This window comes from Lucilia sericata, unplaced genomic scaffold (assembly GCF_015586225.1).
Source record: "Lucilia sericata isolate MDLA Ls3-8-SP2 unplaced genomic scaffold, ASM1558622v1 Contig000141F_arrow, whole genome shotgun sequence".
Taxonomy (NCBI): domain Eukaryota; kingdom Metazoa; phylum Arthropoda; class Insecta; order Diptera; family Calliphoridae; genus Lucilia; species Lucilia sericata.
The window spans coordinates 225,528-252,378 of NW_023994173.1; the positions used below are offsets into that span (position 1 = coordinate 225,528).

A 26,851-nucleotide genomic window follows, 5' to 3' on the forward strand; every position below is an offset into this window, starting at 1 on the left:
TAGACTATAGACTATACTATAGACTAGACTATAGTCTAGACTATAGACTAGACTATAGACTAGACTATAGACTATACTATAGACTAGACTATAGACTAGACCATAGACTAGACTATAGACTAGACTATAGACTAGACTATAGACTAGACTATAGACTAGACTATAGACTAGACTATAGACTAGACTATAGACTAGACTATAGACTCGACTATAGACAAGACTATAGACTAGATTATAGACTAGACTATAGACTAGACTATAGACCAGACTATAGACTAGACTATAGACTAGACTATAGACTAGACTATAGACTAGACTATAGACTAGACTATAGACTAGACTATAGACTAGACTATAGACTAGACTATAGACTAGACTATAAGCTAGACTATAGACTAGACTATAGATTAGACTGTAGAGTAGACTATAGACTAGACTATAGACTAGACTATAGACTAGACTATAGACTAGACTATAGACTAGACTATAGACTAGACTATAGACTAGACTATAGACTCGACTATAGACTAGACTATAGACTAGATTATAGACTAGACTATAGACTAGACTATAGACTAGACTATAGACTAGACTATAGACTAGACTATAGACTAGACTATAGACTAGACTAGACTATAGACTAGACTATAGACTAGACTATAGACTAGACTATAGACTAGACTATAGACTAGACTAGACTATAGACTAGACTAGACTATAGACTAGACTATAGACTAGACTAGACTATAGACTAGACTAGACTATAGACTAGACTATAGACTAGACTAAAGACTAGACTAGACTATAGACTAGACTAGACTATAGACTAGACTATAGACTAGACTATAGACTAGACTATAGACTAGACTATAGACTAGACTATAGACTAGACTATAGACTAGACTATAGACTAGACTATAGACTAGACTATAGACTAGACTAGACTATAGACTAGACTAGACTATAGACTAGACTATAGACTAGACTATAGACTAGACTATAGACTAGACTATAGACTAGACTATAGACTAGACTATAGACTAGACTATAGACTAGACTATAGACTAGACTATAGACTAGACTATAGACTAGACTATAGACTAGACTATAGACTAGACTATAGACTAGACTATAGACTAGACTATAGACTAGACTATAGACTAGACTATAGACTAGACTATAGACTAGACTATAGACTAGACTATAGAATAGACTATAGACTAGACTATAGACTAGACTATAGACTAGACTATAGACTAGACTATAGACTACACTATAGACTAGACTATAGACTAGACTATAGACTAGACTATAGACTAGACTATAGACTAGACTATAGACTAGACTATAGACTAGACTATAGACTAGACTATAGACTAGACTATAGACTAGACTATAGACTAGACTATAGACTAGACTATAGACTAGACTATAGACTAGACTATAGACTAGACTATAGACTAGACTATAGACTAGACTATAGACTAGACTATAGACTAGACTATAGACTAGACTATAGACTAGACTATAGACTAGACTATAGACTAGACTATAGACTAGACTATAGACTAGACTATAGACTAGACTATAGACTAGACTATAGACTAGACTATAGACTAGACTATAGACTAGACTATAGACTATACTATAGACTAGAATAAAGACTAGACTTTAGACTAGAATACTTTGAATGCTCTTTATTTAGGTTTTACTGTTGCTGTTCGTGTTTTAAAACATTTTTTAAGCTTAGCAACATTGAAGAGAGCATTTCGAACGGCCAGCAACATTTTAACGGTGCCTTTGTTAATATAAAATACAAATTCTCCGGAAATTGGGCAACTGTTACTGAGAAAATTAATTTCGAAATGAGTTGCTTGCTGTAAGTGAGAAAACTAACTGGAATTTTTGTTTTTTGAGAGAGAACGGACGCGTGTGTGTTGGTGTGATAAATGTTGCTTTATCTAAAATATACAACATGAATCCAAGCAATAAGTTGGAGTATTTTATTGAATTTAGTTCTTATTAAAACACCAGAGCGTTAACAACACATTTGTACAGATAACGGTGGTGGCTAAAAAGAAAAACCCACGAGAAAAAAGGCCAATAAAACAAAATAAAAAAAAGAGCAATTTGAAAACACACACTCTCCCTATAAACATTGAGTGAGTTGGTTGGTGTGCGTAGCGTGTAATTGTATGAGTGCGTACTGATTGCATTTTATTGTATTGGCGCGTTTTATTTGAAACAGAATTAAAACGTTAATCATACAAGTAACGTCAACGTTTGAATATTTGTTTTTTGGTTTGAGTACTAACGTTCATATACTAAGCAGTTAGTTGTTTAACGATAACGAACGTGTTAAGAACGTTTGTGAAAACAAAGGCGGTCGACAAAGTGTTAAAAGAATAAAGAAGAAAAAAATATTATAGAAAAGCATAAAAAGAGAAGATAATAAATAATAAAGTTAAAAAAAGTAAATAAGAAAAATAAACGTAATTTTTCTTAAAAAAAAATTTACGAAAAAATCTTAACGAATTTATAGCAAAAGAAAATAAACCGAAAATTTTGAATAAAAGTTAAAAAAATTGTTATAAATTACAAATCTTTATAAAGAATTTAAAGTGTGTCACTGTTGTGTTAAAGAACAACCTTAATAAAAAGTAATATTCTTCAACAAATTCACGTGCTGCTGTTTATTCTTTTCAAAGAAAATTATTGGAAATTTTGTTTAATTACAATAAAAAAGGTGCGTTTAAAAATTTTTTTGTTCTAGATAAAAACTGTTTTTCGTAAGACGAAATTAACTTGAAATTTAGCAACAACAACAAACAAATATTTATTAAAAAAGAGAGAGACAATTAACACAGGGCAACAAAAAATACAAAAAAAATATGAAAAATTAATTAAAGGCTTAAAACTTGTTTCAAAATAAGCTTTAACTATCAATTTAAAAATAGTAGTAGATATACTACTTTTTTTTAAATGTGATAAAAATGGAAAATTTTACTTGCATATTAATCTACAAGTTAAAAGAATATGAAAATAACACTTAAATTCTATTTAAAAATAGTAGTAGAAATACTACTTTTTCAAAAATTATAAAAAATGAAAAATTTGGCATGAAAATTAATCCAGAAGTAAAAGAAATACAAAAATGAGTTATATTATATAGTAGTAGAAATACTACTTTTTTCCAAAAATGATAAAAATTAAAAATATTGCATGGAAATTTATCTATAATTAACAGTAATACAAAAATGAGCCGTAAATGAGTCATATTTTGCAATTTTAAAATAGTAGTAGCAATATTACCTTTTATCAAAATGATTAAAAAAGGATTAAAATGAAAAATTTTGCCTTGAATTTCATTCAGGAGAAAAAATAATATGAAAATGAGTAATATTTTACATTTATATTTTACAAAAAATAGTAGTAGACATACTACTTTTTCTAAAATAGCTTAAAAAAGGTTTACAATAAAAAATTTTGCCTTAAATTTCATTCGGTAGTAATTATATATTATACAATATAAAATAGTAGTAAAAATACTACTTTTTCTAAAATTGATTAAAAAAAGTTTAAAATGAAAAATTTTACATTCAATTTCATTCAGGAATAAAAATAATATGAAAATGAGTAATATTTTGCCATTTTAAAATAGTAGTAGAAATCCTAATTATTCTAAAAATGCTTAAAAAAGCTAGAAAATTAAAAATTTGGCCTTTAATTTCATTGCCGAGTAAAAATTTTAGGAGAATGAGTTATATTTAACAAGTTTAAAATAGTAGTAGAAATACTACTTTTTCCAAAAATGATTTAAAAAAGTTGAAAATGAAAAATTTGGCCTTAAATTTTATTACCGAGTCAAAAAATGAGTTATATTTTACTATTTTAAAATAGTAGTATAAATATTACTTTTTCTAAAAATTATTAAAAAAGTTTGAAAATGAAAAATTTTGCCTTGCATTTTATTTCCGAGTTGAAATATTAAGAATATTAGTTGTATTTTAGAATTCTATATTAGTAGTAGATATACTACTTTTTCTAAAAATACTTAAAAAAATGTAGAAAATTAATTTGGCCTTGAGTTTTATTTCCAAGTAAAAAATTAGGTATATGAGTCGTAATTTTCAATTTTAAAACAGTAGTAGAAATACTACTTTTTCCAAAAATGATTAAAAATGCTGAAAATGAAAAATTTGGCCTTGAATTTTATTTCCGAGTAAAAGTATTAGGAAAATTAGTTATATTTTACAATTTTAAAATAGTAGTAGAAATACTACTTTTTCTAAAAATGGTTAAAAAAGTTGAAAATGAAAAATTAGGCCTTAAATTTAATTACTGAGTAAAAAAATTTGAAAAATGAGTTATATTTTACTATTTTAAAATTGTAGTAAAAATACTACTTTTTCTAAAAACGATTAAAAAAGGTAGAAAATTAATAACTTGTCTTCGAATTTCATTCAGGAGTAAAAATAATACGAAAATTAGGTAAATTATACAATTTTGAAATAGTAGTAGAAATACTACTTTTTTAAAAAATAATAAAAATTAAAAATTTTTCATAGAATTTTATCTACAACTGAAATAAATACGAAAATGTGTTATATTTAAGAATTTTAAAATAGTAGTATAAATACTACTTTTTTTAAAAAATCTTAAAATTTAATACTTTTTCATTTAGAATATTATTTTAGTTAAAATTTACTTACAAATCAAATAAAAATTTTCTTATAACTAACAAATTATTTGCTACTTTTTATTTAAAATTTAAAAATGTTTGACATTTTTTTTGGTCTCCAGAGAAACAAATTTTTAAGATTCAATAACTTAACTGTTTCCTTGTTAAAGAATTCTTTCCTCTTTTCCGCCACTTAGTAAAATGTATACAAAAAACGACAATTTCTTTAGTTCACTGACTACAACAAGTAATAAGTTTTGTTAGTTGTTTTTTCTTACATTTTTCTAAAGTTATTTTTAGTTTTGTTGTTTAACAACAACACACATATGAACCTAGCAAAAACACACAAAAAAGAACTGCTACAAATAAAATGCGGCTAAATCCAGTTGCAAAGGCCAAGAGACTTTTAGACATGTGAACAAGTTTTTTTCTATTACATTTCATTGTAGCTCATACATGAGTCTATTTTGAAATGAAATGAATGAATAGAGTCAATAAACGGCAAAAAAAGAAGAAAAATACGCAAAAAAAATTTAATGAAATAAAAATGTTATAAAAATTGTGCTAAAATTATAATTAAAATGAAAAATGTGACACTAATAATAAAATTAAAAGAAAAGGGTTATTAATAAAAATTAAAAAAAGTACCAAAAAAGTACTTTTTCAGAAATGTTATATTTTTACTTAAAAATGCTTAGAAATCTTTTTTTTTAACAAAATGAGTTAAAATTTCATTAAAAATTAATGTTATTTTTTTACTTAAATGTTTAAATGTTATATTTTTACTTAAAAATGCTTAGAAATCTTTTTTTTTAACAAAATGAGTTAAAATTTCATTAAAAATTAAATTTTTAAAAAAGTACCAAAAAAGTACTTTTTTAAAAGTTGAAATTTTTACTTAAAAAGTTAAAATTTTTCTTCAGAAACGTTAATTTTATGGAAAGAAATTAAATTCTACTAAAAATTATCAATTTTAAAAAGTACTAAAAAAAGTACTTTTTTGAAATTTTAAGTTTTTTACATAAAACTCATAGGGAAATAAGATTTATTCATGGAGTTTCTTAAAATTAAGAAATAAAATAAGAATTTCTGTAGAAAAAACTAAATTTTCTTTAATAAAATATTTTTTTTGAAAAAGTACCAAAAAAAGTACTTTTTTTAAAATGGGAAATTTTTACTCAAAAAGTTAGAATTTTGCTTTAGAAATGTTAATTATATGAAAAGAAATGAATTTCCTTTAAAAAATTCAATTATAAAAAAGTACCAAAAAAAGTACATTTTGAAAATTTAAAGGTTTTTATTAATAATTCATAGGGAAATAAGATTTACTCATGAACTTTCTTAAAGTTTGAAGAATTTCTTAAGAATAAAAGATAAAAACGCAAAATTCTTTTGATAACAAAATTTTCCAAAAAGTACCAAAAAAGTACTTTTTTAAAAAAAGCGAAATTTTTACTCAAAAAGTTTAAATTTTGCTTCAAAAATGTTAATGTTATAGAAAGAAATGAAATTCCACTAAAAATTTTCAATTTTAAAAAAGTAACAAAAGTACTTTTTAAAAAAATGTGAAATTTTTACTCAAATATTTACAATTTTTCTTCAGAAATGTTAACTTTATGGAAAGAAATGAAATTCCATTAAAAAATCGAATTTTAAAAAAGTACCAAAAAAAGTACTTTTTTGAAATTTATAGGCTTTTATTAAAGATTTAAAGGGAATTTTAATTTAAACTTCCAACTTTTTTAAATTTTAAAGAATTTCTGTAGAATTAAAGCTTAAAAGGCAAAAATTAAAAAAAAAAAACAATTTTTCAAAAAGTACCAAAAAAGTACTTTTTTAAAAAATGTGAAATTTTTACTTAAAAAGTTAAAATTTTGCTATAGAAATGTTAATTTGATGAAAAGAAATAAAAATCTAGGCAAAAAATCAAATTTTAGAAAAGTACCATAGTATTTCAAAAAGTACCAAAAAAGTACTTTTTGAAAAAATGTGAAATTTTGCTTTAGAAATGTTAATTTGATGAAAAAAAGTGAAAATCTTTGCAAAATTGCAAATTTTAAAAAAGTACCACGGTTTTCTAAAAAGTACCTAAAAAGTACTTTTTTAAAAAATGTGAAATTTTGCTTTAGAAATGTTAATTTGATGAAAAAAATTAAAATCTAGGCAAAAAAATCAAATTTTAAAAAAGTACCAAAAAAGTACTTTTCTGAAAAGTCAAATTTTTTGCTTGAAACATACAAAATTCATGAAATTCCGTTGCCTAGTGTAACTATTTCCATATTTTTTGATAAATTTGTATGCAGAGAGTGAGTGTGAGAGAGTTTAAGTTAGAGAAAAACAAAGATACGGTTGACTAACTAAAAACCACAATTGGAATGCACATTGAATAAAAGACCAACCAACCTGGCTACCTGTCGTAAGTCAACAAAGCAAAAAAAAAAACAACAAACAGGTATGGTTACATTAACAATTCTATGCAGTTTGATCAGTTAACTCTCGCACTCTTAATAAAATTCTCTTTTTTTTAGTCAACCCCCTTCCCGTACTCAAACAAACAAACAAAACTCTTTGTTTGAATAAAACCTGTCCAAAGTGATTTAACAAATGCCTGGTTTTTTGAGCAAAATTAACTTTAAGCGTGTTCAAGTAATCATAAAGTCATAAATAATACAGAAATGTTTCTTATTATTACATTAAGTTTTATCTGGTATTTAACAGATTTGTAAATAATTGTGTCATTTAGAATAAATATTTACAATAAAAAGAAGATAATTTTGGTGTAGTATTTGAGTTAAGGTACAGTACCTTAACTTTGCCGAAAATATTTCTTAAAAAATGGTCACTTTTTCCCTACTACACAAATTAATTGGTGTATGACTCATTTTTCTGTTATTGGTTTCATATCAATTTATCTCTTTTTTAGACATAGCAAATAGTAGTTGCTGATCGTTTTTTATATTATTACTTTTAAAGTGCTGCTATTCAATCGCTGTTAAAGGAAAGGAAATATTTATGGGAAATAATTATGAATGAAATGAAATCTGAAACCAGTTTTTATTAAACAAAGGCGCTGCATAAAAAAGAATAAAATTCACAAGAATTTTTTATATATTTTTTTTAATTGCAAATACTACAAAAGTTCCTAAAAACACAATAAAAACTACAAGCGTTAAAACAAATAAAAAAATTCTCATTTTAAAACCAAGAAACTTCAAAACTAAAATTTCTTTAAAAAAGGCAGAAAAGCTGCTCCAATTCCAAAAACTTAATTAAATTTATATAAAGTACAAAGCGGGCCCCTAAATTGCACAACATTTTCTAACAAAAGTCTTCATTTAAAATTTAGTACTTTTTTTGGTACTTTTTTAAAATGCACATTTGAAAGCCTAAAAATGCTGAAATTTTAATAATTTTATTTAATTTACATAAATAAAAACAGGCCCCTAAACTGCAGCAAATTTTCTAACAAAATCCTTAACTTAAAATTTAGTACTTTTTTGGTACTTTTTTTAAAAAACACATTTTAAAGCCTAAAAATGCTGAAATTTTAATAATTTTATTCAATTTATATAAAATATGAAAAGGTCCCTTAAACTGCATCAAATTTGGTACCAAATCCTTAACGTAAAATTTAGTACTTTTTTGGTACTTTTTTTAAAAATGCACATTTTAAAGCTTAAAAATGCTTAAATTTTAAAAATTTTATTAAATTTATACAAAATATAAAAAGAGCCTTTAAATTGTAAACAATTTTCAACAGAAGTCTTGATTTAAAATTTAGTACTTTTTTGGTACTTTTTTTAACATGCACATTTGAAAGCCTAAAAATGCTTAAATTTTAAAAATTTTATTAAATATATAGAAAAACTAAACAAGGCACCTAAATTGCACAAAATTTTCTAGCAAAAAACTTGATTTAAAATTTAGTACTATTTTGGCACTTTTTTTTAAAATACACATTTTAAAGCTTAAAAATGCTTAAATTTTGAAAATTTTATTAAATTTATATAAAGTACAAAGCGGGCCCCTAAATTACACCAAATTTTTTAACAAAATCCTTAACTTAAAATTTAGTACTTTTTTTTGGAACTTTTTACAAATTTTGGTACAAATTTTAAAGCCTAAAAATTTCTAAATTTCAAAAATATTATTAAATTTATGTAAAATGTAAAAAGGACCGTTAAACTGCAAAAAATTTTCTAACAAAAGTCTTGATTTAAAATTTAGTACTTTTTTTGGTACTTTTTTAAAATGCAGATTTTAAAGCCAAAAAAGGTGAAAATTTTAAAATTTTATTAAATTTATATAAAACGTAAAAGGGCCGTGAAACTGAACACAATTTTCTAACAAAAGTCTTAACTTAAAATTTAGTACTTTTTTTGGTACTTTTTTAAAATGCAGATTTTAAAGTCAAAAAACTCATAAATTTTAACAATTTCAATAAATTTATAGAAAAAATAAGCAGGGCCTTTAAATTGCACCAAATTTTCTAACAAAATCCTTAAGTCAAAATTTAGTACTTTTTTTGGTACTTTTTAAAAAAACAAATTTTAAAACCAAAAAATGCTTACAATTAAAAAATTTTATTAAATTTATGTAAAATGTAAGAAAGGCCGTTGAACAAAATTTTCTAACAAAAGACTTGATTTAAAATTTAGTACTTTTTTGGTACTTTTTGTTTAAAAAAGTATACTTTTAAGCAAAAAATGTCTTAATTTTAAAAATTTCAACAAATTGATATCAAAAAACTTAATTTTAAACCCATTTTACTTATAATTAATATAAAAAAACATTAAAATCTAATTTTGTAAAAAGTATCAAAAAAGTACTTTTTGGTAATTTTACGCTTTTTATAGAAATTTAAGGTAAAAAACAAATAACTCCTATTTTTATAAAATTTTGAAGAGTTTTCCTTAAATAGTATTGAAAACTACATAAATTCAACTACATATTGAAAAAAGGACCAAAAAAAGTACTTTTTTAAAAATGTCAAATTTTTGTTCCAAAAAAACGTAAAATTTATATAAAATCGAGTTTTAAAAAAAGTACCAAAAAGTACTTTTTGGAAATTTCTTAAATTTAACTGAAATTGAAGGCCAGTAATTTAAAATTTTAAAAAGTTTTTGTGAAATCGAGTTAAAAAAAGTAAAGTTTTTATAAGAATGTCAAGTTTAGCAAAAAGTACCAAAAAAAAGTACTTTTTCAAAAATGGGAAATTTTTGTTCCGAAAAGCCTATTTAACTAAGAAAACTTGAGATTTATGTTAAAAAGCGATTTTTTAAAAAGTATCAAAAAAGTACCTTTTGGAAATTATTAAATTTTAAAGAAAATTCTTAAAGGAAAACATGAGCGGATAAAGAAAAGCTATAAAAAAATGTCTTACAATTTCTTATTGTGTATTTTAAAGGTTCAGATTAAATTTGAAACAAAAAAGACAATTTGAAAAAAAAAGGAATATTTAAGAACCAAACATTAATATTCATTAAACCCCAAACATTATTATGCTAAAAAGATAATGATCTTTTTATGACATCTTCTTGTTTTTTTTTTTTTGTGGCTTATTTTCCTTAGAAACCCACTGCTTAGGGTCTTTTTGCCTTAATAAGTATTTAAACATTCCTCTAGCATAATTTTCACACATTTTCAATGCGCGACACCACACCATAATGACGTGACTGAGACACACGCATACCTGTAAACGGATGAATATGAAGAAATATCCTTTTGTTTGAATGCAACATTTCAAAATATTTTTGTTTGTTGCAAGTACTAGTTGTCACAGTTAAGCAAGCAGTAGAGAGAGGGACAAAGTGATAGAGAATGAGTAAGTGAGGGGTTCTTTTATGCAACGTGCATCATTAAGCATTCCACAAACGTGTTTTCTTTAGATGCTTCTTACATTTTTTTACCACAATAAACCAACAACATATGATTTCCGTTAGCAACGACGCCGCCAACACCACCAACCCGCACGATATAAGTTCATAGCCAGGCATCAGCACCTGTGTACATAATCAGTTATTTGAAAAACTCCAGTGTTCGAATCCAGTTGTTTGACGTGTATAAGGAGAGTCAGCGAGGTTAGAGGCGTCTTGCTTAAAGTATTTAGTTAATCCGTCTGTCTGTCTTCATATTAATGATAGAGAAAAAACATTAAACAAACACTAGAAGAATGTTGTTGAGGTTGGTTAATGTACTTTCAAGGAATTTTTAATTAATTTTAATTATGAAAATTGATTTTCAGTTTTAAAAAATTTTATTGATTTAAAAATGAAAAGTTAGTTTTAATAAAACCTTCACTTGTGGTTAGTCACTTGGAACTGCTGGGAGTTTTAGTTATAAAAGAAACATAAATAAAGTTTAAAAAAATTAAAACTAAAACATTTTATATATTTCAAAAGCTCTAAGTCTCTAGTATTACTAGATAAAAATATCGGTTAAGGAATGTAAAAGTTATAAGCAATAATGTAAGAGCATTACAAATAGATTAAAAAACTACTATAATTGTATAAATTATCCAAGTTCTTTTCAAATAATATTGAATTTTCTGAATGAAAGCTTAAGAATATCATACATATTTAAAAAGCTTAAACTCTCAGCTATAATTGTGTAAAAACTAACAACAGATCGGTTAAGGAATGGCAGAGTAATAAGCATAAGAACAATAATATAAAAAATAGTAATATTATAAACAAAATCTAAAAGAAATAGCAAATTCTTTTAAACAAATTTTAAATTTTCTGAATGAAAGTTCGAGATCATAGTACAGATTCTGAAAGCTTAATGTGTCTCTAACAATTGTATAAAAACTAACAACAGATCGGTTAAGGAATGACAGAGTCATAAGCATAAGAACAAGAATATAAGAAATAATAATATTATAACCAAAATCCGGAAGAAAAAGCAAATTCTTTTAAAAAAATCTTAAATTTTCTGAATGAAAGTTCAAGATTATTGTACAGATTTTGAAAGCTTAAAGTGTCTCTAATAATGATATAAAAACTAACCGCAGATCGGTTAAGGAATGACAAAGCTGTAAGCAAAAAAACAAAAATATTATAAATAGTAATATTATAAAAAATTTAATAAAAATAACTTGTTCTATTTAAAAAATCTTAAATTTTCTGAATGTAAACTTAAGAATATCATACATATTTAAAAAGCTTAAAGTATTAGCTATAATTGTATAAAAACTAACAACAGATCGGTTAAGGAATAACAAAGTTATAAGCAAAAGAAGAAGAATATAAAAAACGTTAAAATGATATAAAAAAATAGGAGAAATTGCGAATTCTTTTACAAAAATCTTAAATATTCCGAATGAAAGTTCAGAAATATTGTACAGATTTTAAAAGCTTAAAGTGTCAGCTATTAGTTTATAAAAATTAACCAAAGATCGGTTAAGGAATGACAAAGTTATAAACAAAAGAAGAAGAATATAAGAAATAGTAATATAGAGATTTTTTTGCAGAAACAGCGAATTTTTTTTCAAAAATTTTTTTATTTTCTGAATGGAAAAGCATGAATATTGCATATATTTTAAAAGCTTAAAGTCTCAACTTTAATTGCGTAAAATATCATTAAAAAAGTAAAAGATCATTTAAGTTATGAAAGAGCTTTACGCAAAAGTTCAAGCTTATAAACATTAAAAAATTTAACGCTATAATAAATACAAATTCTTTTTAAGAAATATTGCATTTTCTGAATGAAAGTTTTGATAAATTGTATAGCTATTGAAAGCTTTAGGCCTCAGCTATAACTGTCTAAAATAAAGAAAAGATCCATGAAGAAATAAAGAATTTAAAAGCATTTTTAAGATCTTACATTTAGTAGAAATATATTTTTTTCCAATTTTGAACATTTTCTTTAAATAATATGGAATTTTCTTAACGAAAGTTTAAATAAATTGTACAGCTTTTGAAAGCTTAAAGTCTTAGAAATAACTGCCAACAATATGGAAAAGATCAGTTCAGAATTAAGGAAGTTATAAACAAAAGTATAACATCGTAGAAATATGATTTTTTTCAGATTTTTCAATAATAATAGCAAAGTCTTTTAGAAAAATATTAAATTTTCTAAATAAAAGTTTAGATAAATTCTACAGCTTTTGAAAGCTTAAAGTCTTAGCTATAACTGTCAACAATATGGAAAAGATCTGTCAAGAAATAAGGGAGTTATAAATGTAGAAAATTTGTTTGTTTTTTTTAATTACAATTTCTTTAACTAAAATATTGAATTTACTGAAGGAAAGTTTAAATAAATTATATAGCTTTTGAAAGCTTAAAGTCTTAGCTACGGTTAACTAAAATATCATAAAGATCTCTTAAGAAGTAAGGAAGTTATAAACAAAAGTTTAGGGGCATAAATGTAAGATTTTTTTTTATTGTTTTCAACAACTACAATTTCTTTAACAAAAATATTTAATTTTTTGCATAAAAGTTTAGATAAGTGGTATAGCTTTGGAAAGCTTAAAGTCTTGTCTATAACTGCCAACAATATGGGAAAGATCTGTTAAGAAATAAGGATGCTATAAACAAAAGTTTAAGGGCATAAATGTAAGAAATTTGTTTGTTTCTTAAAGTACAATTTCTTTAACAATATTATTAAATTTTCTGAATGAAAGTTTAGATAAATTATATAGCTTTTGAAAGCTTAAGGTCTTAGCTATAATTTACTAAAATATAGGAAAGATCTGTTAAGAAATAATTAAGTTATAAATAAAAGTGTAAGAGCATTGATATAAGAAATTTCTTTGTGTTTCTCTAAAATGTCGATAGCAGTAATATTTTCTTTAAGAGATATATGGAATTTTCCGAATGGAAGAGTATGAATATTATATATATTTTGAAAGCTTAAAGTGTTAGCTTTTGATATAAACTTGACAAAAAAAGAACGGTTAAGTATTAACGAAGTTATAAGCAAAAGTGTATATCTTACAAAATAAGGAATTTTAAAATTATTAGCAAATTTTAATAAAAAAAATTTGCTAGATTAATTAACACACATTTTATTAAATTTCTAATAAATTTTTCTTTTTTTTAACTCTTTACAGCTTCTTTAAATGGCCAAAGGGACTTTTTAAACAATTTGTTTTAGTTTTCCTGCATTTAAACTTTAAAAATCTCAATAAATTTTTATAAAAATAAAAAAACAACTTTAGTGTGAAAAAAATCGTGTTAAAATTATAGTTTTTTTCTATATAAAACAAAATACCTAACAGTGAATAACACCAATTTGTTTTAAAAATATAACAAACAAAATCTAAATAAAAATATAGTGTTTTTTATTGCGAAAAAATAAACGAAAAAAAAAACATATAAAAAACATTCTAAAATAAAACTAACAAACATCAATCTGTAGCAGATATAAAAAAAATTTACTAGAACAACGCACTGCTTCAACTGAACGACAGCAAAAACAACAACAACAACTATACAAAAATGGGGCCTATAGGCAAAATAAATATTAAACCATTGGCAACCAAAGCCATCATAGCAGTATTATTTTTAAATTTATTATTAATAGGTAAGTGCATATTTAAAATTGTAATTTATAATAAAATAAAGAAATTTTTTTTTCAAAAATTAATTACTTGACTCTTAAAAACAGCTTTAACTTTTAAGCAAATATTTGTTAAAGTTTATAGTTTTGTTATGGAACTAGTATTTGTTTAACAACATCAGCTGACAATTATTTAAATTATAAATAGTATAATTTAATTTAATAACCCTAAAAACTTGTCTAAACATTTTGCAATTTCAATAAAAAAATATTCCATAACATTCTAGACCTTTAAATGGAGACACAATCTTTAAATAAATAGAAATATTTATTTGCCTTAAAAATTCCCCAAAATATTGCTTAATTTGAATAGTTCTTTCAACATAATCCCTAAGTTTTGCTATAAGAACTAACCTTAGTCTTATTTAAATAACTGTTTATGATATTATTGCTTAAAAAAGATAATTATTATCTTTTTAAGATTAGATTATTAAACAAAAAAATTTATCACTATTTCATAAACTTTATAGATAAAAAGTAACTAAACCCTAAACTGTCACCACTTGCTCAATATAAAATCTTAAAAAAAATATATAAAAATTATACAAAAGAATCAAATTAACCAATACCCTAACAATTTCCAAACAAAAATCTAAAAAAACAACCAAAAAGTGGCAACTCTGTTAAATAAAATCTTAAAAACTTTCCTGTAACTAGCTTACTTTTTAATATTCATAATATCAACTAAATAAGTCTAAAACAAATGAAAGCTTAAGCTGATATCATATATATTTAAAAAGCTTAAAGTGTCAACTATACTTATATGAAAACTAATAACAGATCGGTTAAGGCATGAAAAAGATATAAGCAATAGAACGAAAATATAAATAAAAAATATTATAAAACAAAATTTAATAAAAATAGCAAATGCTTTCAGAAAAATCTTAAATTTTCTGAATGAAAGTTTAAAAATATTGTACCGATTATGAAAGCTTAAAGTGTCTGCTATAGTTGTGTGAAAACTAAACACAGATCGGTTAAGTAATAACCAAGTAATAAGCAAAAGAACTAGAATACAAGAAATAGTAATATTGTAAAGATTTTTTATAAAAATAGCAAATTCTTGTAAAAAAAAATAACTTTCTGAATGAATGCTTAAAAATATCATACATATTTAAAAAGCTTACAGTGTCAGCTATAAGTGTATAATAACTAACAGCAGATCGGTTAAGGAATGACAAAGTTATAAGCAAAAGAAGACGAATATAAAAAACGGTAATATGATATGAAAAAAATTAAGAAAAATTGCGAATTATTTTTACAAAATCTTAAATTTTCTGAATTAATGTTAAGGAATATTGTACATATTTTGAAACCTTACGGTGTCTGCTACAATTATGTCAAAACTAACAACAGATCGGTTAAGGAATGACAAAATTTTAAGCAAGAGAAATAGAATATAAAAAATGGTAATATAATAGGAAAAAATTAAGAGAAATTGCGAATTCTTTTAAATAAATCTTAAATTTTCTGAATGAAAGTTCTGAAATATTGTACAGATTTTGAAAGCTTAAAGTGTCAGATATAAGAGTATAAAAATAAACCACAGATCCGTTAAAGAATGACAAAGTTATAAGCAAAATAAGTAGAATATTAAAAACATAATAATAAATTAATACAAACAGCAAATTCATTTAAAAAAATCTTAAATTTTCTGAATGAAAGTTCTGAAATATTGTACAGATTTTGAAAGCTCAAAGTGTCAGCTATAAGAGTATAAAAATAAACCACAGATCCGTTAAAGAATGACAAAGTTATAAGCAAAATAAGTAGAATATTAAAAACATAATAATAAATTAATACAAACAGCAAATTCATTTAAAAAAATCTTAAATTTTCTGAATGAAAGTTCTGAAATATTGTACAGATTTTGAAAGCTCAAAGTGTCAGCTATAAGAGTATATAAATTAACCACAGATCGGTTAAGGAATGACAAAATTATAAGCAAAAGAAAATAACAAAAACATTGCATTATTATTAATGTAAACGATTTATTAACATTTAAACAAAAGGGTGGCAGCTCTTTCGATTCAAATTTCCAAAAACATGAGTTATTGCATCTAAAATTTACTTATAGTAACAGTTTTTAAAATATCGGATATTTTTCAATATGAACAAAATAGGTGGCAACCTTTTACAACAAAAAGTAACTGTTTTCGCACAAAAACTTAATATTATTAATAAATTATTTAACTATTTTGTAAATCTCTAGAAACTTTACAAAATTCTGTTAATTTAATAAAAATAGGTGGCAACACCAAGAGCAAAATGTTGACTATTTCTATTTTAAACATGAGTTATTGCATCTATAATGAACCCGTGGTAAAAATTTGTTAAAAATATCGAATATCTTGCAATATGAACAAAATAGGTGGCAACCTTTTATAACAAAAAGTAACTGTTTCCGCACAAAAACTTAATATTTTCAATAAATTATTTAACTTTTTTTGTAAATTTTTAGACATTTTACAAAAATCTGTTAATTTAACAAAATAGGTGGCAACACTAAACGGAAAATGTCGACTATTGCTATTTTAAACATGAGTTATTGCATGTATAATGAACTTCTAGTAAAAATTTGTTAAAAATATCGAATATCTTGCAATATGAACAAAATAGGTGGCAACCTTTTATAGCAAAAAGTAACTGTTTCCTTGAAAAATTTTTATATTATTAGTAATTTATTTAAATATTTTACAAATCTTCATATAATTTACATTTATTTTTTAATTAACCAAATAGGTGGCAACCTTATTTAACAAAAACTGACTGTATCTGCTAAAGATTTTTATATTATTAATAAGTTAGTTAAGTATTTTATAAAGCTTAAAAAATTTTATAAAATTCTGTTAATTTAAGCAAATAGGTGGCAACACTTAACGCAAAATGTTGATTTTTACTGTTTTAATCATGATTCATTTCATATATAATGAACAGTGGGTTATAATTACTAAAAATATGTAATAATTGTTAACATTAACCAAATAGGTGGCAACCTTGTTTAACAAAAAGTGACTGTTTCTGCTAAACATTTTTTTATTATTAATAAATCATTTAAGTGTTTTATAAGTCATAAGAAATTTAATAAAAATCTCTTAATTTAAGCAACTAGGTGGCAACGCTAAAAGGCAAAACCTTTATATTTTAGTTAAAAACATGTTTTTTATTTATCAAGAACTCTTGGCAAGAATTTTATAGAAAAAAAATCAAATATTTTGCCGCTTGAACTAAATAGGTGGCAACTCTTAAAGTAGAAGATGAATTAAATCTTCTTAAAGTTAAACTATTTGTATCATAATGTTTTTTTAACAGAAAATTGTTATGAAATGTTTCTTAATTATAGAAATATGTTCTGTTCTTTTAAGAAATCTGGCAACTTTGCATTTAATTTAATTTAAACTCTATTTTTTTAAAAAGTAATTGCTAACCTTATTAAACTTGCAAGTCAAACTATACAACTTTATTTTGAAAGAAAAAAAAGCTATCTACTTTTTGCTACAAAGTAAAACTATGTTAAATAAAGTACAAAGAAATGAAAAAAACCTATACATATGTACATAGACTGTAATGTAATGAATTTCCTTTTTGATTATGTAATTGAAAGTAATAGAGCTGGCTGACTGACTGTTTGACTGGTTGGTTGGCTGTTTACGTATTCACTCTTTTTTTTTCTAACAACTACGTTTCTATGTCATCATTTTCCTATCATTTGTAATGTTAATCATGGGAACCTTTTTCAACATTTTCTCAAACGTAGTTACATACATACTTACATGCATTCAGACTTGCCTTAGATTGTTTTTAGTGTTTTTTTAGTAATTTTCCTGTTGGCTTAAAAAAACACAAGATTTTTCTTTCTTTATTTTGTACTGAAGTTGACCGTATTTCCGTTTTAAACATAAAAAATTTTTCTTACTTTTTATTGCTCTGCTATAATTGCAATATAAAGTCTATACAAGAGACTATATTCATTAAGATCTAAGCTAGACAGACGGATGGACGGACAGATGGATGGACGGACGAACGTATAGATGGACAGACGGACGGACAGACAAATTGAGTTAAATTGTTAATATTAATGTATTACTAACTTTCCTAACATATTAACCTTTCACTATTATCTAAAACTCCATTTAAAAAAACATTCTAACTAAAACTATAACTCATGAAAGTTATCTTTTGCGTTTAAAATTTCATTTTATTTTGATTTTAAACTATTTTCAGCTGAAACCTACACTTAACCCAAATTCTAATACCTGTAATTCTTAAAATTAAGCTAGAAAAAAATTGTTCTTAAGCCAACTTAACCAGCACCAGTAACCCGTTTTTTTTTTTTTACATAAACTTTTTGTGTTTAAACATGAAAATTAATTGCTGAACATTATTATTTCTGACAGAAAACAAAAGGCGGCTTAGAAAAGCTAAATCTAAAAACGCCTCTTAACTTTTTAACAACTACTTTTTATATGCTACTTTTATGGCTTATTAAAATTTTCAAAATTATGGCTACATAAATAATAATTTTGTCTAGCTAGCAAATAGATAAAAATCTAGCTTTCGACAAAGTTTTGCGAAGAAAAACTGAAAATGCTTTAGTTTTATTAAAAGTTTAACAAATTTTGAACATTATATCTGAACATAAACCTAGTTTAGAGAGCAAAGAAAAAAATGTATCAAATTAAGTTTAAAGCAACATTTAGAAAGTAAATATTGCTAGTTCAGCTAATTAAAGGAATGAAAACAATAAAATGTAATTGAACTTTGACAGCAAATGTTAAGAAACTCATCTTCAATAGAGCAGTGATTGGCACTATGAGCAATTCAACAATCAGACAGCTTTATGGAGCCCCAATATTTTGCTTTTTATTGAGTAAAATGTTTTCCCAAATCTTGGCTCTCTATGAACCCAAATCTCTCTAAAAATTTAGATGTTTAATAAAACCAAATCAAGTCCGCAAAACAGTGATGGACAATAAGGTCTCCTTCTGCAATCTGGCAACTTTATGGAGCCAAAGCTTAGCTTTTTCTTGAGTCAAATCTTGACTCTCTATGAAGTCAAATCTCTCTAACAATTTTGATGCTTAATAGAACCAAATTAAGTCATCAGAGCAGTGATAGGCAAGAAGGTCTCTTTCAGCAATCTGACAGCTTTATGGAGTAAAATCTTAGCTTTTAATTGAGTCAAATCTTTTTCCGAATCTTGGCTCTCTATGAAGTCAAATCTCTCTAACAATTTAGGTGCTTAATAGAACCAAATCCAGTCAGCAAAACAGTGATGGGCAAGATGGTCTCTTTTAGCAATCTGGCCGCATTAAGCAGCCAAATTACGGCTTACTATAGGGTTTATGGAATCAAATTTTAGAAAGTCGCTTTATAGAGCCAGATCTTTGCTTTTAATCGAGTAAATTTTTTTGCCTAATCTAGGCTCTCTATAAAGTCGAAGCTATTCAATAATTTGTGGGCTTAATGGAGCTAAATCGTGGCTCATTATATAGTTAAAGCAATCCCGCAATCTGGCACCTTTATGGAGTCTAATTTTGATCTATAGAAAGTCGCTTTATATGAACAATCTATCCGCTTTATAGTGCTTCAAATCTTTGCTTTTGATCGAGTCAAAGCTTTTGCCAAATCTAGATTCTCTATAAACTAGAAAGCTATTCAATAATTTGTGGGCTTGATGGAGCTAAATTGTGGCTCTTTCTAAAGTCAAAGCTATCCGATAATCTGGCCCTTTTATGGGGTTAAATATTTATTTATAGAGAGCCGTTTTATGGAGACAATCTGCCCGCTTTATAGAGTCATATCTATTCAACAAATTTGGTGCTCAATACGACCGAATAGAGGGTCATTCTAGGGTCAAAGCAATTAGGAAATCTGACTGCCTTATAGAGCTTAATCTCCGGTATTTATAGACTCCTTTTTTTTAATCTCGTCTCTACATAGGGGCTAATGGTTTCATTTGAGGTCATATGTATTGAACAATCCACATCGTATCTCCTTAAAGTTTAAAATCTTGTCCAAAATATAGGCTTTCTAAACTAAATCGTGGCTCTTTCAACAGTCAAATCACTTCCAATATCTTGGCTCTCTATAGAGCCAAACCTTTTACGGTTTGAAGACTTAAATCGTAATTCTTTATAAAGTGAAATCTTTTTTAGAATTTGGATCTCTATAGATCTTGATCGATGCCCTTTTTTTGAAGACAAATTGTGTCGCTTTAAAGAGTAAAAAATTTGATCACAATACAGACTCTTTATGGAGCACAATTATGTGTCTTTACAGAGTCCAATCCTTTCTACAATCATGGATCCTTTTTGGTCCAATTCGAGGCTCTTAAAGAGCCCAATCTTATACACAATATTAGCTACCGCATACAAGCTCTATACGGTTCATAGACTCAAATTGTGAATCTTTAAAGAGTCAAATCTTGTCTCTCTTTGAGTCCAATCCTTTCTACAATCTTGGCTCCTTTTTGGTTCAATTCGTGACTCATTAAAGTGCCCAATATTTTCCACAATCTTAGCTCCCGTCTACAAGCTTTACACGGTTTATAGACTCAAATTGTGAATCCTTAAAGAGTCAAATCTTGTCTCTCTTTGAATCCAAATCGTGGCTCTTTAAAGAGTCAAATCTTTTTTTAGTATAAAGTGTAAAGTCTTGAATCTCTACAAAGTTAAATCTCTTCCACAATATTGAATCTTTATAGAGTAAAATTTTGGATCTTTATGGAGTTAAATTTTTTCCAAAATCTTGGAATCTTTTTAATCCAAAAGGTGGCTCTTCAAAGAGTGAAATCTTGGTTCCCTATGAAGCCAAATCGTAACAATTTATAGAGTCAAATATTGGGTCCCTAAGAAGCCAAAAGAGTCAAATCGTTTTCACACTTTATAGAGTACAATTATGGATTTTGCCTTTCAAGCACCCTTTTAGAAAGAAACCCTTTCTGCTTTACCCTTCATCCCCTTCTTCATAACTCTTCTCAATTTATAACATTTTAATTTCCTCTATTGGTTCCATTAAATTAAATACAATCTAAACAGCAGGCTTTGAACAAAAAATTTTCGGAAAAACTATTGAATATTTTCTTTTCGCCATAAACTAAATATTTTATCTTCCTTAAAACGTTACCCTTAATCATCATTCCAAGAGTTTGGCAAATAAAATGACAAATATTTATTGATAAAATAAAACTTTTTTGTTTTTATTATTATGACGATTGTTTAAGATGGAAAAAGGGATGTTTATTATATTAAGAAAACTCTTGCTCTTAATTTTTGTTACATAAAGACATAAATCAATTTATGGTTTATTAAATTTATAAAGAGAAGGGGGAATTCTTTAATGTTTTATACAGTAATATGAAGTCATCTTTGGGTTAGAGAAAATTTTAGAATTTCTAAATGTTTTAATTTTGGGTTGGAGTAAAATCTTCTTCACCCACCCCCCCACAAAATTTCTTTTTAGATAATACTGATGATGTCATTGTTTTTAGTTATAACGAGAAGAAATTTTTAAGGTTTTAAATTTTATTTTCATGCGATTTTTATTACATTGTTATGTAAGACTTTTTTTTCAGTTTTCGCGCACTTTGTTAAATTGAAATTCTCTGCTTTGAAAAGTGACTATTGTATTTGATTTATGGCCATAACATTTATTGCTGCTGTAACTTCAGTAGTTTTTAGTTAAGGGGAAAATAAGGCAAAAAACATACTATAAAACAATAAAACAAAAAATACCCTAGAATACTCTATAGTCCAGACTGTAGACTATTCTATAGTACAGACTATAGACTGCTCTATAGTTCAGACTGCTTTAAAGTCCAGACTATAGACTGCTCTATAGTTCAGACTGCTTTAAAGTCCAGACTATAGAATGCTCTATAGTCCAGACTATAGACTATTCTATAGTCCAGACAGTAGACTATTATATATAAATAGACTCTTCTATAGTCCAAACTATAGACTATTCTATAGTCCAGACTATAGACTATTCTATAGTCCAGACTATAGACTATTCTATAGTCCAGACTGTAGACTATTCTATAGTCCACACTAGAGACTATTCTATAGTCCAGACTATAGACTGCTCTATAGTCCAGACTATAGACTGCTCTATAGTCCAGACTATAGACTGCTTTATGGTCCAGACTATAGACTGCTCTATAGTCCAGACTATAGACTGCTCTATAGTCCAGACTATAGACTGCTCTATAGTCTAGACTATAGACTATTTTATAGTCCAGACTATAGACTATTCTATAGTCCAGACTATAGACTATTCTATAGTCCTGACTATAGACTATTCTAAAGTCCAGACTATAGACTATTCTATAGTCCAGACTATAGACTATTCTATAGTCCTGACTATAGACTATTCTATAGTCCAGACTATAGACTATTCTACAGTGTAGTCTATAGACTATTCTATAGTCCAGACTATAGACTATTCTACAGTCCAGACTATAGACTATTCTATAGTCCAGACTATAGACTATTCTATAGTCCAGACTATAGACTATTCTATAGTGCAGACTATAGACTATCCTATAGTCCAGACTATAGACTATTCTATAGTCCAGACTATAGATAATTCTATAGTCCAGACTATAGATTATTCTATAGTCCAGACTATAGACTAATCTATAGTCCAGACTATAGACTAATCTATAGTCCAGACTATAGTCTAATCTATAGTCCAGACTATAGACTAATCTATAGTCCATACTATAGTCTATTCTTTAGTCCAGACTATAGACTATTCTATAGTCCAGACTATAGATAATTCTATAGTCCAGACTATGGACTATTCTATAGTCCAGACTATAGACTAATCTATAGTCCAGACTATAGACTAATCTATAGTCCAGACTATAGACTAATCTATAGTCCATACTATAGACTATTCTTTAGTCCAGACTATAGACTATTCTATAGTCCAGACTATAGACTATTCTATAGTCCAGTCTATAGACTATTCTATAGTCCAGACTATAGACTATTCTATAGTCCAGACTATAGATAATTCTATAGTCCAGACTATAGAAAATTCTATAGTCCAGACTATAGAAAATTCTATAGTCCAGACTATAGACTATTTTATAGTCCTGACTATGGACTATTCTATAGTCCAGACTATAGACTATTCTATAGTCCAGACCATAGACTATTCTATAGTGCAGACTATAGACTATACTATAGTCCAGACTATAGACTATTCTATAGTTCTGACTATGGACGATTCTATAGTTCTGACTATGGACTATTCTATAGTCCATACCATAGACTATTCTATGGTCCCGACTATAGATATAGTTTATGTTTTTTCATCATAAACATACAAAATTTAATGTGTAATTATTAAAATTTTTTAAATATTTAAAATTTTTATTTTTTTTTCTGTTTTGTAAAAGAGTGTCTGCTAAAATAATTAAATGAACTCATTTGTATGTTAACAACTTTGGGAGATAAAAATTTTAGAAAAATTCTTTTCTTGTTTGTTATTAAGGTTAAAGTACTTTAGCTTGTGGGTTTTTAAATCCACCCTTAAACAAAAATGCATTGTAAATCATCTTTTTTTGTTTGACTTCTCCCCCCTTTTCGAAAGAAGAATAAAACAAAAAATAAATGACAAGCTTTAATTGACATTTTATGTAAACAAGCATTGAAAACATTAAAAACAAATTGAAGATTACATGTAATGAAACAATATTCAAATAATATGTTTAACAAATAACTATAATATGGGTAAATAAAACAGCTGTGTTTGTCTAAGCCTCCCCCCTTAAAGTTTAAAAGAAAAACATAGAAATATTGGTATCGAAACCATAAAATTTGTTTTGAAACACAAAAATGTTTTCAAAATTTTCTAAAATATTCTTGTTTTTTTAAGGTTAAGGTGCTAAAGTTATGTTTTACATAATTAAAACATGTTTTCTATTATTAACTTTAATTAATTATAAATATTTATAAACAAAATGTTAACCAGGCAAAACGAATTGGAAATATGAAAAGAAAATTTCTTAGAAATTTTAGAAAATTTTTTCAAAATTAGGGTTAGAAAGTTCTGGGAAAATTTTTATCTAGTTTTGAAACATAATAAATCCTTAAATGCTTGTCATAATTTGAAATAAAATAATTTATTAAAGAATTTCTTTCTTAAACCAAAAAAAGGGGGGAGTAGTTTTTAAACACACATAGGCCATAGTGCATAAGAAAAGAAGACACACAGTGTCTTCTGTAATGTAATTTTTAAAAGTCAAACTTTTTGTTTAAATTTTTCCTAAAATTTTCTTAAACAACCGCAAAATATTTATTTTTAGTTTGTTTAATTGCTTTTTACTAAGGATTGAAAACCTTTGGTTTGGACTTAACCACAAAACTCATTTATTTTCCTTTTTTAATGGAGAAAAATCCTTTAAAATTTAATTCATTACAAAATGTTAATGACTCACATCAGTTTTACAGTAAAAACCAAACTTGTTCAAAGCTATTATAGAGGCCTTCATAAAAAGAATTAAAGGTTCTAACTCTAAGCCTCTTATAAATATTAAGTAAAAGATTAATCTTTGACCTTTTGGCTCTTTAATTCTTTTACCTGTTTGATGCTCTTTTAGCTTATCTTACATTGATTACTCATCCTTGACTTTGTGGTAACAAAGAATAAGAAAAGTTATAAAAATATATACTTTTTAATATCAAAAATATTTACGTATTTTACTTTAGAACTTTCACAAATTTTAGCCAATTTCAATGAAATTTCGCTAAATATATCTAGACATAAGCTATTGTTTAAAATTTGTTGTTAAATTGTTTAAAAATTTTATAAAAACTAGCGGAAATTTTCCAAATAAAAATCAAAAATTTTTCAAATAATTATCATTTTTAATTTCAAAGATATTCCCCAATTTTACTTTAAAACTTTTACAAATTTCAAAAATATTTCAAAAATATTTTTCGTATAAAATGTATGCACTTTAAGCTTTTTATCTATATAAATATTGTTTAAAAATTTTATAAAAATTTGAAGAAAAATTCAAAATAAAAAACAAGATATTTAAAAGAAACTAAAAATTTTAATTTTTTAATTTCTGGGTTAATAACGAATTTTACTTTAAAACATTTACAAATCTTAACCGATCTTAAAAATATTTTTGCTATAAAATCTAGACCCTTTTAGCTTTTCATCAATATAAATATTGTTTAAAAATTTTATAAAAATTAGCGGAAATTTTCAAAATAAAAATAAAAAAATTTTCAAATAATTATAATATTTAATTTCAAAGATATTAAACAATATTACTATAAAACTTTCACAAATCTTAACCGATTTTAAAAATATTTTATTTTATAAAATCTATACACTTTAAGCTTTTCATCGATATAAATATTGTTTAAAAATTTTATAAAAATGACTAGAAAAATTTTAAATAAAAATCTATAAAATATACAAAAAAAATAAAAATGTTATTTTCTGGGTTAATAACGAATTTTACTTCCAAACTTTCGAAGATCTTAACCGATTTCAAAAATATTTTTCTTATAGAATTTAGACCCTTTAAGCTTTTCATCAATATAAATATTGTTTAAAAGTTTTATAAAAGTTAGAAGAAAAAATCAAAATAAAAATCAAAATATTAAAAAAAAATAAACATTTTAATTTCTGGGTTAATAATGAATTTTACTTCAAAAATTCACAAAACTTATCCAATTTCAAAAATATTTTATTTCACAAAATCTATACACTTAAAGCTTTTCATCGATATAAATAATCTTAAAAATTTAATAAAAATTACTAGAAAAATTTTAAATAAAAATCTTTAAAATTTAAAATTTCTGTGATATTACGGATTTTACTTTAAAACTTCCGAAACTCTTACACAATTATAATGAAATGTTACACAATATACCTACATACTTTAAGCTTTTCATTGAATTTTCCACAATACATCTGGACACCTTAAGCTTTTCATTGATGTACATATTGTTTAAAAAATCCATAACAAATGCCCAAAAAATACCAAATAAAAACCCAACAATTTTCAACAAATTAAAATTTTGTATTTAAAATTTCTGAGGTAATCCCGGATTTTACTACAAAACTACCACAAATCTTAACCAATTTCAAAGATATTTTCCACAATATATCTAGACACTTTAAGCTTTTCATCGATATAAATATTGTTGAGAAATTCCTTAACCGAAAATACGTAATAAAAACCGAAAATTTTCAAAAAATTAAAATTTTTCTTTTTGAAATTTTTGGGTTTTTGACTTCAAAACTTTGAGAAACTTGAAGCGATTTTTAGAAATTTGGTACAGTATATATAGAGACCTTAACAAATTCATCAGTGTAAATATTTTTCAAAAAGTCCTTAACAAATAAAAGAAAAACGGGTTTAAATACTAAACAATTTTCGTCATTTTTCTTTTTGGAATGTTTGGGGCTTTGACGTATTTTCCTTCGAAACTTAGCAAAACTTGAAGAGATTCTTAAGAAATTTGGTGCAATATATCTAGAGACCTTGGCAATTTCATTAGTATACATATTTTTCAAAAAGTTTAAGGCAGATAGCAGAAAACAGGGATTTAAAACTAAACAAATTTTAACATT

At 25.4% G+C, this 26,851-nt stretch overlaps 1 protein-coding gene across 4 annotated transcripts in view; it reads left to right on the forward strand.

The window, feature by feature from the left end:
- The first annotated feature begins 2,013 nt into the window (after positions 1-2,013).
- Positions 2,014-26,851, forward strand: part of LOC119601068 (fasciclin-2) — a 171,318-nt gene continuing 146,480 nt past the window's right edge. For all 4 annotated transcript variants that reach the window (XM_037951771.1, XM_037951772.1, XM_037951774.1 and 1 more), the window contains exons 1-2: positions 2,014-2,746; positions 13,734-14,206. In XM_037951771.1, the coding sequence (XP_037807699.1) occupies positions 14,122-14,206 (85 nt within the window). In that variant the 5' untranslated portion in view covers positions 2,014-2,746; positions 13,734-14,121. The remainder of the gene's footprint in view (positions 2,747-13,733; positions 14,207-26,851) is intronic.